This window comes from Triplophysa rosa, linkage group LG8 (assembly GCF_024868665.1).
Source record: "Triplophysa rosa linkage group LG8, Trosa_1v2, whole genome shotgun sequence".
In the NCBI taxonomy this organism is placed as follows: domain Eukaryota; kingdom Metazoa; phylum Chordata; class Actinopteri; order Cypriniformes; family Nemacheilidae; genus Triplophysa; species Triplophysa rosa.
The window spans coordinates 4,079,870-4,094,982 of NC_079897.1; the positions used below are offsets into that span (position 1 = coordinate 4,079,870).

The 15,113-nt window shown below is 36.0% G+C and overlaps 1 protein-coding gene across 19 annotated transcripts in view; it reads left to right on the plus strand.

The window, feature by feature from the left end:
• The window catches only part of rims2a (regulating synaptic membrane exocytosis 2a), a 169,537-nt gene that overhangs the window by 76,737 nt on the left and 77,687 nt on the right, over positions 1-15,113 (plus strand). For 14 of the 19 annotated variants that reach the window (XM_057339824.1, XM_057339833.1, XM_057339835.1 and 11 more), the window contains 6 exons: positions 1,715-1,834; positions 4,980-5,079; positions 5,190-5,313; positions 5,478-5,524; positions 7,242-7,354; positions 8,633-8,680. In XM_057339824.1, the coding sequence (XP_057195807.1) occupies positions 1,715-1,834; positions 4,980-5,079; positions 5,190-5,313; positions 5,478-5,524; positions 7,242-7,354; positions 8,633-8,680 (552 nt within the window). The remainder of the gene's footprint in view (positions 1-1,714; positions 1,835-4,979; positions 5,080-5,189; positions 5,314-5,477; positions 5,525-7,241; positions 7,355-8,632; positions 8,681-15,113) is intronic. The other 5 variants (XM_057339830.1, XM_057339832.1, XM_057339838.1 and 2 more) reach the window with 1 other exon arrangement.

Here is a 15,113-nt window from a genome sequence, read left to right on the forward strand (position 1 = left end):
ACTGGGACAAACCTAGCCTGCATTTGTTTGATGTTTTGTTTCGTTTGACTTTCCTTTCCTTCATTTTGTTCCATGTTCATATGGTCCTTGTTCTAATAGGTGAGATGTTGATTTTCTCTTTTGGGATGTTAAAGGAATAGCTCACCCGGTGAAAGTTGTGTCATTTATTCACCCTCACGTCTTTGCAAATGTGTCTTACTTTCTGTGAGTTGTTTTGTTTGAAACGACTTGAGGACGAGTCAATGGCGATTTTTGATTTCGGGTGTACTGTTCCTTTAAATAAAAAGTTAAGTTTTTCAGATTTCCTTTTCTTCTGTGGCAGTTGCTAGGGAGCCTGTCTTTTGCTCTTTTATCGTTTGCTTCTTAGCCGCTGTAGACTCACGCTAGTGACGTAGTGGCGAATCACTTCACCATGTGACTGTGTGTGTTGCCATGGCACTCGGAGAATGTGGGTTTCCCCGTGAGCTGCATGTCCTCTCAGTCTCGTGTGTTATTTCCATGTAGTGGCCCCGTCAGCCGCAGTAGGGTCCCAGACCCCCTCACTGGTTCAAATCCTCACTCCTCCCCCCCTTCCTGCCCGACACGACCCAGGAGACGCACCCAGGAAACATACGCTCACTTGTTCAAAGGCAGCCAGCCAGGATTTGTTTTGCCACAAAGTTTTTCTTTTTTTCCCTTCCATCACCGTTTGTGTTCATAAGCCTTTCTGTGCAGTTCTTCTGGCTTTGTGTTTGTTTCCTCTTTCTGCCATTTTCAGGCTTGTGTTTGCTGGATGTGGTGCTGGGGTTTGGCTGTGGTGACCGAGAAGGTCTCTGTCCGCGACCTGGGGGCTTCTCTCTGCATGCGATGGGTGCATGTCACTCCCGACCAGATCACACAAACTCTACAATACTTAGGCCCTTGTTAAAAAAAACCAAGAAGTTAATAACTTGTCTTTCAAGCAAAGGCTTACAGAAATGCAAGTACAATAGAAGTCTATGACGCAAGATACAGTATTGCATCAAAATGAATGTGAAATTGGCCTAAAACACATAAGAGGGTCATCTAGCTATAAAAGTACCATAAGAAATGATGTGGACTCTGTTATTGCTTTTTAAGGATATGAAATGACTTGCCCCATGGACGTCAATTTTAAAGGAACAGCTCACCCGAAAATGAAAATTCTGTCATAATTTACTCATTTACCTCAAGTTGTTCCAGATCTGCATAGATGTCTTTGTAATTTGGGTGAACTCTCCCTTTAAGTGCAATTCTGTAAAACTGGAATGGTTTCTGGAATGTTAGCAATTGCTTTATCAAAATTAATGAACATTTCTTTGTTCAAGATGTGACTCTATATTCTCTTTAATTATTTTGATATATAAATATATTTAATACATATTTATTAGGTTTTTAATATAAGCATTGACATTGTAACATATAGGTACATGAGTGTATTTTTACATGTGCTGTAGAAAAATATACATTTTAAGACATGTCATTGCTCTAGTGGAGATTAATTTAAGACCTTAAAATATAAATTCTGTCGTCTAGTCAAGCTCAGATCAAAGATTCATTCTCAAAGATTTCTTTAAGCCTATTTTAGATGTACGCCTGTAATAACCACAGAGTTTGTGTGATAAATCGGATTAAAATTAATCTCAGCCTTCCCCACACCGGCATTGGCAGGTTTCTTTGTGTTCTGAAATTGTTTATTGTGGCTTTGACCTGACAGCACCCGGTCGCATGGCAGCCCTCCAAAGACGAAGATCGACTCATAGGCAGGATTCTGCTCAACAAGCGGATGAAGGATGGCAGCATTCCCCGCGACTCCGGAGCTCTTTTGGGACTGAAAGTGAGTCCCTCGGCCACCTGGCTGGACATGTGTTTGATGTCACAATGGCTGTGTTGTGTAATAATGGCAATAATTATGATAAAGTTGGCATGTCAAATGTTGTTTAATTCATTAGTTTGTGTCCACTCACACATTTTGCCCAAAAAACACTTAATGTAGCTTTCCATCAATATTTGGCTAGTTGACAAATAAACCGTACATGTGTTCTATGGTGTGACATAGCAAAAATGTAGGGAAAAAACTAACAATGAAGATAAATTTCTCTTATGTTATTTTATATTAGAAATATTAATAATATAATATAATATTTTATTAAATGGTTTGTTTTCTTCATTTTTCCATAGGACACATTAAGGTTTATTTTTCAACTACCTACTTCCAAACTCTTTCTGATCCCTATAAAGCATGCACCTTTTAGCTGCTCTCTTAGGATGTGAAATATAAATACTACAATGTGTCTCTCAATCTGTTGGGATAAAATAATGAGGAATCTTATTCGAAAAAATAAAATTGGGTTCATTTATAACATTTGGATCCTTCAGAATGATGTAGAGAACAGCAAATGCTACACAGGAATAGAATAAAAATACAAATGTCATTTATTTACACAACAACTTTCACCCCAACTGGACGGGGACATTTTCTTATCACCCAATTAAAGTGAAAATGTAGATCGTAAGAATTGATGTATATCCATCTTTCTGAAAGTTTAAAGTTATTTTTTAATAGATGGTCATTTTGGATAAAAAAAATTGTTTTTGTAAGTTACAGTATGGTGTCTGAATCAGTACACATTTATTTGATTAAATTAATGTTTCAGGACCATGGAAATAGTTAAAAAAACAAAACAAAATGAAAGCTGTGTTGTAAGGCTCTTACAGTGGAACTAAATGGAGTCCATGCACTCATGTCAGCTGTTTAAAAGCAGGAGCGTGAAGCTGGTGTTCTTTGTTAAAGCACTTACTGAGAATCGTTACTGATAGAGAACGGTCTGAATGACTGACTGTGTGTCAGCTCAGTGCTACCGTGCGCATTATATCTGTTACCAACAGCACTTTGTCAGACAAACAAACACACACACACACACAATTGCCCTCGGCTCTACGCCTGTCGTTATGTAAAGCCATCTTTATCCAGGAGGCAGCTGGTAATCTTCTTTGTATGTTTGCAATGGGCCGCCATTAGTGGGGATTTGATTTGTATGATGCTCTCAGTAGAACGATTGGTCATGTGGTTTTTAAAACAAACCTTTAGGCCTTTTCCAGCAATTCTTTCAGTAACATGGACAGCTCTGATAAATAACACACATGCACATTCGTTTTTTTCAGTGTAGCAATGCATGCCTTCAAGTATTTCTCTTTTAAGTGAACATAGATTTTTGTTGTATTTTTTAAAGCTGCAATCCATTACTTTTGCTTCTCTATCACCATCTCTGTTTGAAATAAAAAATGCAAGTTATTCTACAGACTTAACTCACATGAGTTGAAGTCAAATGACCTCAAACTGATATTTTCACAAAATTGTACCCAAAAGTTCCCATTTTAAAGGATTAGAGATGAACTGATACTAAATTTCTTAAACCATACCAATTATATAGAGTGATATATGCCGATACAGATTCTGAAGATTAAATTAATATTTCTTAACTTCCTGAATGTTATTAATTCAAATAATGACTATTAATATTAAACATCAAAGTGGTGATGTTTCTATACATTTTCTATATACAGAGCACAAATTCGCTGCATTTTCCTGTCCACTTTTGATTGACAGGATATATCGGCCCAGATCATCGGTTGTTTTTAGACTATCGACCAATACAGATTATTGGCCAATATATTGGTGCATCTCGATAAATTATTATTATAAGTTTACCGTCGCAAATCAGGAAAGGTATCGAGACCAGAAAAAAGTTAATTGCAGGTTTAAGTCAGAAACAAAATAAAACATTACAATCACAAAACAAATAAAAACAACAGAACAAATTAAGTAAACATTGTTTTAGTTGTTGCAGCAGCATCAAATATTCAGATACACAATTTGAAAGGGAAACGAGATATACATAAATTAGTGCTGTCAATCGATTAAAAAAAATAATCTGTTACAGTAAATCACACATTTTTTTAAATCACACATAACATTAATGTTTTAAAATATACTTTCACTTTCTAATGTAAATAATCTTCAAATTAATGTAGAAACAACAGATTTCTTTAACAGCATCATTTTATGAATGAAAACCAATATTCTGATATTAGTACTGCAACTGATGTCTCCATTAAATTTATTATTTTTTACTTATTATAAAATTAATTATAGCCATTCAACAGTATAATTGAGAGCTATCATGTCTAACAGGTAGGAAATATACAGAAAATGAATGAAGTTCTCAAACACTTTACAGTCTGTAATGCTAAATTGTAACTTAAATACTGAAGAATTCTGATTAAAGCCACAAAAGACATTGAATTCCTCTTTTCTTTTGTTCTTTGATTGACATTAGTGACAGGAGTCACAGCAGCAGGTTTAAGAATGCGGCCCCTTTAAGAGCTGTCTCTTTACGCAGATCTGACGCCTCTCCCATTTTCACAACTCTTTGCATTCATTTAAGATTTTATTTAACAAGTTGAAGTCTTTGCTTAGGAAAATGCTAGACAAAATGGGCTTTCTGGCTTAATCTTGTGTGGTTTTGATCATCCAAGCTCGAAAGAGAACTTAATACTGGTGTGCTGTGTGACAGAGATTCACTGTCGCAGACTTAAGCCCGTGACAGTATGCATCAGACCAGACTTGATCTCGCTTTGGGTTTTGTCATGTCCCACAGCTAGAAGGTGTCTATTTTCACTGAACGCGTCAAAGCAACCTTTTCAAATCGCGCTTAAAAGCCATAAATATGAGCGTGATTATATAATGTAACATTAGAGAAAGGAGGACAAAACAAAGGGATGCTGCGTAAATTGCGTTAAATATTTTTAACGCGTTAATCTGAAAAAAATGTAACCCATGCGTTAATGCGCTAACGTTGACAGCCCTAATATAAATAAATCTAAATAAAAGTATAATTGTTATTGTAGAAATGTATGTAATATACCAAATACAGCAAAACGAATGCACTGGACTTTTGACACGTGTTTTCATTTTGCAGGTGGTTGGGGGAAAGATGACAGAGTCTGGTAAACTTTGTGCATTCATCACCAAAGTAAGGAAAGGGAGTTTAGCAGATACTGTTGGACACCTCAGACCAGGTACTTACGGTGATTCAGTAATCTTACATAGGATTTGTATTACTCAAACGGTTTGTTACTTTATGCATTAGTGGTGAGTGTTTTGATCACAGATTGTTCTTGTTTCATAGGTGACCAGGTCCTAGAGTGGAACGGCCGAAAGTTACAAGGAGCCACATTTAAAGAAGTTTACAATATCATTTTAGAATCAAAGCCAGAGCCTCAGGTGGAACTAGTGGTCGCACGAACCATTGGGTACGACATATTTTTGAGCTTTTGTTTTGTTAGTATTTTAGTATTAAAAATACATTTTTAAATACATTTACAATATGTTAAATGCATTTGTATCAGTAACGTTTCAATTAATAATAAAATAAAGTAATAAAGTAAAATTAAGCTCTGTGTTTCTGTCATTGCAGAGATATACCCAGGATACCAGAAAGCACACATTCACAACTGGAGTCCAGTGAGTAGCTGGTGGAAATGCTAAACATATTTGTATTTCTTGAATCTTCATGAAAAGATTTTGATTTTGATGTAGAACAGCAGTATACCGTTAACATTTATTTGTGCAAAATTGTTACTTTTTATTTTTCCAAAGCAGTTCATATCAAATGTATGGATTTTAACAGTATGGGTAACTTGGCATAATCAAATCTATTACCTTGACTTTTATGTGCTGAATTTAATAGGTTGACTCCACACAGTCACAACTAATTTATTTTTAATTTAACAATTACGTTATGATTTATAAACCTCGTTTTTTCTTTCTAATTCTGATTCCTAAATTCCAATTTCTTTTTTTTGTTTTGAAATTCATAATGTACCATACGTTTTTATTTTCAGATTTTTCGGAACATTTTTTTTCACAGTGATAACATTGACGATTGAATTTTGTCACGATCGAGGAGGGAAAGAACCCAGATGCAGGCAGCAGGGAGTGAAGGGGTTAACACAAGATTTTATTTTAAACAATAAACACAAAACAAAAACCCACGCGGGGGTAAAATGACAAAGACAAGGGGAATAAATAATAACAGACTCCACAGGAACAATAAACTACTAACTAGACTACAAAACACTTAACCTAAACTGACATAAACTAGACAAACATTGACTCACGGTGGAAACACGGTACATCGACTTGACAGGCTTGGAATACAAAATGATGGCAGACTGAAAGCACAGGTACAAAGAACGTACGTAATCCACGAGCAACAAGACAATGAAACATGAGGACTATTTAAAGGGTAGACAAACAAAGGATAATTAACAAGGGCAGGTGGGGAACATTAGACACGGCAGGAAAGCAATACATGAGACGAGAGGGGCGGGGCCAATGACAAGACATGAGAAAACACATGAGATATCAGAAGATAAACATCCCATGGTCTTCTCACACAAAACCTAATGCTTTGCCATGGCTCTGCTACAGGACCAAGAAAAACATGACTAAATGAAGCAGAGCCATGACAGAAGCCCCCCCTTTAATGAGCACCTCCAGGTGCTCACCAAGGGGTAGACGGACGAGACAAGACCGACTGGGTGACAGACAGGACAAGGCAAAACAGAGAAAACAAAATCAACGGCAGACATGACAAAATAACAACAGGGCTTGGGTGGGACAATAAAAATAACAAACATGGGAGGGGGTGGGGCCAAACAAGGGCTCCTAGGGGGCAGTCCATGGGGGTAGGGAGAAGGGGGAATAGTCTTAGTCCCCGGCTGCGCTCGAGGGCGCGGAGTCCTGGGGAACTTAGGGGAAGTCCTGGGGGGGACCGCCGACTTGAGCGTCGGCGGGACAAGGCTGGGCCTGGCTGGAAGGCCGGCTGCTGTACCGGCTGGAATGTCGGCTGAAAGGCCGGCTGGACAGGGCTTGACGCCGGCTGCACCGGGCTGGAAGCCAGCTGGATCACCGGCTGGAACGCCGGCTCGATCACCGGACTGAACGCCGGCTCGATCACCGGACTTTGCCATGGCTCTGCTACAGGATCAAGAAAAACATGACTAAATGAAGCAGAGCCATGACAAATTTAGCAAGACATTGCTGAAACGTTTCAGCAAAAACTGTATTCGACATCTGACGAGACAATTTCTATTTATTTTTTGTGTTTTTACAGTAAGTTGAGTCTCTGTTCTTCTGTCTCATATATGCATTTGCTCTTCAATGAATGTCTGCTTAGGTTCCAGTTCATTTGAGTCACAAAAGATGGATCGGCCATCCATATCCATCACGTCTCCCATGAGCCCCGGCATGCTGCGGGACGCCCCTCAGTATTTATCGGGACAGCTTACAGTAAGTTCACAATACTCCTCTTATTTACAAAGGACTTGGTGCTCTCTATTATATAAAAAAGAAACATTTTACAATATGTTTTCCGCTCTTATGAGAATGTAACTTTATAGTATTACATTGTAACCGACATTAATGGACAGTCATTTATGTATTAGTTATCCTGGGCTCTTTAAAGCTCATTGGAAGTTTGGCAAACATGACGCGAGACCTCCTAGTCTCTCCAAACCTGATCAGATTACATTCTGCTCTCATGTAGTCCATTGTGTGACTGTAAAAATACCCTGTCTGCTTGTAGAACATGATTTACTCCGGTGTAAAGTGCACAAGCGGGTTGATTTAAGCAATATAAATGAAGTGCAGGTTGTTCTCTGGGTAAAACAAAAGAAAAGAATGGATGTTTTCAACTAGAGGTCTATGGGTTTGTCAATGTCTGATAAGTGATACTAATGTTTAGAGAAGCAAGTGAATGCCTGATATAACATCAATACATTAATATATTAACTTTTACACACATGAACTTACATTAATATTAATTTTATTTGTCTGAAACGACAAAAACAGATTTCAAGATTTTCAAGCTTGCCTTTAAAATATTTTACTGTGCATATATGAAAAATGATCGTTGTGATCTTGATAGTATTCTTTTTAACCATAATCATATTTGCTCAGTCTTGTGTTTGAATTGAAAGGAATTGAAAGCAAAAATTGTCTGTTTATTGGATGTGTTGTTGTTGTATTTTGGAACTGACATAAGCGGGATCCTGTATTATAAGACTGTATTATTGACTTACAAAAATCACCTATAACTGGCCTGGCTGATCAATTTATATCATTAATTTCAACATTTTCCTAAACTTGTCATACTCTTCTTCTGTATCCCATTGAATCTGACCATTCTAACACTATATGGCGTGTACTGTACATGTGTTTGTGTGTTAAATAACAATCTTGCTATTGTGTATTTGCTAAGCGGGAGATTCAATGTAAATAGCAGTTCACCCATTAGACAAAGTCAAAAACATTCTGCTGAATTCACAGGGATAAAAATACATTACTCATCTGAGTGTCTTTACAGATCACTGATGGTAGAGAGAATAACAGTTAATGGAAGTGAATATAAAGAAAAGCAAAAGATTCCTATGTGAAAGAACATCTTTAAATTGAGTCTCCTGTTTGGCTTCCCTAGTGTTGCATTAACAACTGGTTTTGTCATTTCAGGTTTTAAGTTTATTACATTTCTCATCATTGTATTTTTTTTATTCACTTTTTCTTACCCAGAGCCAAAGCCTTAGTAGAAGAATTGAGCCTTTTAACCCTAGAGTTCAGGTAACCGTTCCTGTTTATAAGACACACTATTGCATTGCTTTAGTTCTCTAAATCTTCTAGATAATGCGCAGCGGGAAAACGGCTGCATTATCGACTTTATTTCCTTAGTTTGCGTGTTCAAAATAATCTTTGCTTGTGATCTGTGTTTTATATATATTTTTATCTTTTTGTAATGTTGTTATAAGCCACAAAGCATGTGCATGGAATAAAATAGCTCAAAATATTAAAAAACACTTGACTATCTACAAACATGGAGTAATGATGTACAGTAACACCCTTTACTGTGATGTGACATTTACCCTGGGCAGAGGGGTACTGTGTCTCTCTAAATGTTTTAATGATTCAGAATATGCGAGGACATACAATTTGATTCTTTTTCCATGTAACATGAAACTCTATTGAATTCTGATACTCGTCGACACTGTTAGAAATGAAACAGATTCAGTGTACTTTTGGAGCCCCTGCACAATTTACAGTACATTATAAAAATCATTTCTATTCATCACTATGGTGATCGTGCTATAAACATTCTTGTTCAGTACTAACATTCACCACTGGAAGTTTCATGTTGCTGATAAAAGGATACGTTAAAGGTGCCATAAGCGAGAAAGCTACATCGCTAGTTCACCCAAAAATCATCATTTATTAACCCTGTTGTCATTTCAAACCTGGATGACTTTCTTCTGCAGAACACAAAGGAAGATATTTTGAAGAAAGTTGGTAACCGAACAGCTCCAGCACCCATACACTTCTATTGTATGGACCAAAACCAATGCAAGCGAATGGCTGCCGGTTAACAACATTTTTCAAAATATCTTCTTTGTGTTCTGCGGAAGACAGAAAGTCATATACAGTAGGTTTGAAATGACAAGAGGGTGAGTAAATGATGACAGAATTTTCATTTAGGATGAACTATGACTCAAAGACCACAAATAAATGGTACTACTTGAGAGACATTACTAAAATGGTTGTTCTTAAAAGTAACACCTGTCCTGAAGAACACAAAGGGCTCAAAAAGAAAAAGTCGGCTGTGATCTCAGCTAGGGTGGAGCTTTGGATAGGGGGTGTGGTTAAAGGCATGAGAAGGGGGGTAATGCAGTGGTTCAGTGTAATGGAAGTTTGCAAATCAGCTGAAATTGTTTATAGCACAATTAACGGTCTCTGTTTTATATTTCTCGAGTGCAGAGATGCGGCAAAAAGCTAATTGTACCCAGTGGTACCAAAATAAATAAAGTAACTGTTTTGATAGCGACTTTCTTTTAATGGCAGGGTTAGCATTTTTCAAAAACGCTTTAGAAAACTGAGTCAGGCCGAGTACCAAAACACACTTGTAGCCAATCAGCAGTAAGGGGCGTGTCCGCTCATGTTGATGGAGGGAAAAGAGCAAGCGGGCACTAGAAAGACTGTAGTGTACTGATGTCTTATTTACAGTGTTGGGTAAGTTACTCTGAAAAATTAATTACTAGTTACTAATTACATATTCAATAGTGTAATTAGATTACTGTACAAATTACTCTCTCCAAAAAGTATTTAGTTACTTATTACTAGGGATGTAACGATTCACTCAGCTCACGATGCGATGCGAGTCACGATTCTGATCTCACGATGCGATTTAGTCACGATTTACTCACGATTTATTTTGAAAAAATGAGTTGAAACAAATTAGAAATGAACAACTTCCCTTGCATTATTTCTTAAATGCTTCACGTTTCTTTGTATGATAAAATAATGTTTTATTTCAAATAACAAAACTAAACTGCAATTTTATAACAAATTAATAATAGAAAAAGTCTCTTTAATATAAACAAACTAATACTGTATGTGCTTTTCTTGGATTTTTTTGCATTTAAGAAATATCAGCATCCACGTTTAGATTTGCAGTGAAAATAGCGGCCCCTGCTGTTCAAAAAATGTATCGCGATTCAGTTCAAGCCTCAACCGATTTGAATCGTTGCTCATTACAACCGATTTTCAACCGGCTCACGGTGAATCGTTACATCCCTACTTATTACTAATTACTTTCTATATCCTACTTCAACCTTGATTAGTTAAGTGATTCAAGGATAGACATGAAACTGCTCTTTTAATTCATTCAAATAAATAATATAAACTACATAAAGTACTCTTATTTACTGACCAAAGTATTACAAATGTGAGAATTATACATTAAAGCATTCATTTTAAAGTTAGACTTTGAATTTTGATGTCAATTCCACTATTGCACACACATATATTACACAAAGTATTTAGTTTCATTACATCAAAAGTAACTGTAATTAAATTACAGAAAAAAATAAGAGTAATCCCTTACTTTTTCAAGTGAAAAGTAATTAAATTACAGTAAGTAGTTACACCCAACACTGCTTATTGATTACATAAAAGGGGTCTGTGGATTTTAAGTTTTAAAACAAGATTAAAAGTCAGGCAGGAGCTAGGACCCGCGTTATTATTATAAAGACTGTCCAGCGGAGACACGTTAGGACCCGCGGTACTATGTCGAAGGATTTTAAGCGGAGATACGCTAACACTTGCGATACTATGGTGAAGACTTTCCAGCAGAGAAAGACATTTCACGTTTGATGGTGGAGCAATGCAGGAAGGGGCATGTTCCTGTTGCGTAGACATGTGTTTTGTTGTCGATATCAAATAACAACAGTTTTCAGAAATCGATTACCCTGCCTTTAAGTATACAGAATAATGTGGTGCATGTACTAGTTTTTACAGTTGTTCCGCACTTTACTATACAGAAACACTTTTCTAATGTTAGGATGTGTTCAGATGATTTTAAAGAATATTTTAAACTTAATGGGGGGTTAACAGGGGTATTTTATTTTAAATATAAACACAAAACAAAAACTCCCTCGATGGGGAAAAACACTGACAAACACAATGGGAATAAATAATATCAGGAAAACACAGGAACCAAGGACTATTAACTAGACTATAAAACACTTGACTTAAACTAACATAAACAAGACCAACAATGACTCACGGTGGGAACAAGGAACATCGATTTGGACAGGTTTGGAATACAACACGACATCACAGGTACACAAACATCCACATGTAAATCCACCAACACAAGACAAAGAAACAAGAGGGTATATATAGGAAACACAAACGAGGGATAACGACATGGGGCAGGTGTGGTTAATCAAACACTCAGGGAAAGATCACAAGGAAACGAGAGGAGCGGGGCCAATGACGAGACACTGGAGAGAACGCTTATTATTGTCGAAAGGACAATAATATGTTTCTCTCCACACATAACCAAAGACTTTGTCATGGCTCTGCTACAGGACCAAGAAAAACATGACTAAATGAAGCAGAGCCATGACAGCTAACTTGTACAATTTGTTTCATTCTTTTATCTTACATATTATTGCACGTTTCACACTTTGGCCTAAGGAGGCAGTGTTTGCATTAAACCTTTAAAGCATTTCCTTTAAATTAAAGCAAGTGTGGCCTCTGGGCTTAGAAGGTCTAGAATTTTGATTTGTTATTTATGTGTGTGTCTGACTTCTAAGCATTTTATAGCACGTCCATACTTGCATGGGCAGCGAGCTTGTTATGTCATGCATCTAGAATGTAAAATACCGCAATGTTAGAATACATATTACGTCCTCTGGTTTTTAAGCTTGACTAAAGAAGCTTACTGTGAAACCTATACTATGTATTTATGTGTTTTTACAGTCAACTGAATTGAGGCAATAGTTTTTTGACGCAATTCGAACCAATAACATTAATGTATCTCACTATGATACTTAAGTTACGTTATTGTTTTGTGCTTAAGGTTATTCATGTTAATTTACTTTAGAGCAAATGTCAAATTTCTCAGTGATGTCATACATATTTTGGAAGGAGGTCTGTCAAATACTTCCATCCAGCATATGCTTTTCCTAGGATTTTGATAAAGCTTTAGAAAAGAAAAAAGGCATCTTGCAGACAATGATGTCAGACAGCATCCGATAGTAAAATGGGATTGGTCAGAGCCAGAGATGGGGGAGTCGAGTCACATGACTTGACTCGAGTCGCAAATTTAAGGACTTGTGACTCGCTTGACTAAATAAAGAAAATGACTCGACTTGACTTGGACTTGGGATCCAGTGACTTGACTTGACTTGAACTTCATGACTTGGCAAGACTTTACTTTATAACAACTGTAATTAATTATTTTAAATATACATTGCAACATTGGTAAACAAAACGCAAGACACGGAGCGGAACCAATGATCCGAGTCTGTGCAAGTGCACGTTTCATGACGCTGCACGAGCACAGAAATACAGCGCGCCAAATACAGAGCAAAGGAATCTCCCAAGAGGTTTTCTTTTCGATATAAACACTTCGACACTGACAATATTGACTAAGATTTGCTGTATGCATTTACAAAGGCAGGATATCGACACTTCAAAAAGAAAAGGTATGTAAGCTGTTAACTGTTATTCGACTAAAATCTTAGAATGTGGAAACAGCATTGGTTTTTATATTATTTGTCTCTAAATTTATATTAAGTCTGTCATTAAATTAAAGTAATTATTAATCGCATTTTTGTAATTCGCGACGTCAAACTGCGATAAAATGCGATGGTGTTAGCCTCTCAAAAGTGCTTTATTGTGTCACTCTTGGCACACGGAAAATAATAAGGAATTGTAACGTTACCACAGTGACCGTGTTTTATCAATTTGTGATGTTTCTCTTTCATCCAAAATCCTAGATATATAAGCAAAATGGCTGTAGTAGGCATTTGACCTCGTTAGTTTATTTAGGACGTATTAAGTAACAATATTTCCAGAATAGCAACGCGGCTGCCAACAGTTCAGTACAGATAGGCTACAGGAAAACACGTCTTTCCGCAACACAATAAAAACGTTTACTGAACGATAGGGATTCCTCGACTCTTAATGTCCCTAAAGTCGGAATCGACTCCAAGACAGGAATCGACTCGCCGACTCTTCGTACTCGCCGTAATTTTTAATGTTGTCATTGACTCAAATCGGTTACATTGTCTTTGTGATTGGCGCAAAGCAACGAATAACATTTAAAAACCAATCAGGTAAAAGTCATACCTCCTATGGCAAGCCGAATTAGCTTTTAATCGATCTCAGGATATGAATTTTTGATATCAACAATTCAATTTTTACTAGTAAAAATTATAATTCTTGATATCAACAATGGAATTTCTACTAGTAACAATTACTATTTTTGATATCAGTAATTAAATTTTCACTAGTAAAAATGTGAATTCTTAATATCAACAATGACGTCATCACTCGCAGAAATGTGTATTCTTGATATCAAAAATTGAATTACAACTAGTAAAAAACGTAATTCTTGATATCTGTAATTGCATTTTTACTAGTTAAATATCACAATAGGCTGCCATTCAAATTCAATTTCAGATATCAACAATTCATTTCTTACACGTTAAAAATCTTATTTCAGATATCATAAATGCAATTCTTACTAGTAAAAAACATAATTTTTGATATCAATAATTGTGTGGTTACTAGTGATAATGTCTATTCTTGATATCAACAATTTAATTACTACATGTAAAAATGCCAATTTATGATATCAAGAATTACATTTTCACTAGTGACAATGTTAATTCTTGATATCAACAATGTGATTGTTACTAGTAAGAAAGCCATTTTAGATATCTACAATTACTCTTAGATTTAATGATATCTGAAATGCATTTCCTGATATCAGAAATACCAAATGCAACATGTTAAAATTCATTTACAGATATCAAGAATGAGCATTTCAACTAGTAAAAATTCAATTCTTGATATCCAAAATTATGTTTTTACTAGTAAAAATTGCATTTCTGATATTTGAAATAAGATTTTTAACATGTAAGAAATGCATAATTGATATCTGAAATTGAATTTGAATGGCAGTCTATTGTGACATTTAACTAGTAAAAATGCAATTACAGATATGAAGAATACACATTTCTGCGAGTGATGACGTGATTGCTGATATCAAGAATTCACATTTTTACTAGTAAAAATTGAATTGTTGATATCAAAAATAGTAATTGTTACTAGTAGAAATTCCATTGTTGATATCAAGAATTATAATTTTTACTAGTAAAAATTGAATTGTTGATATCAAAAATGCATATCCTGAGAATGATTAAAAGCTAATTCGGCTTGCCATATACCTCCACTCTCTCTGATTGTACACGTTTACAGCTGATCCAAAACACTGAGTTAATCAGAGCATGGCGACGCCTACTTGTTCGCTCACAAAAGTACACGCAATATTTCCCGTTCATTCTTCACCTTCAATCCGATCTCATTAAATTCTAAAAAATTCTTATTAAAAACTCTATTATATTTCGTCTGTCCCTCTTCAAGCTTTTATTTCTATAAACGACTGTTAAGACTTTGTAAGTTGCTTTAAATGAAAGCGTCGCGTTAAGTC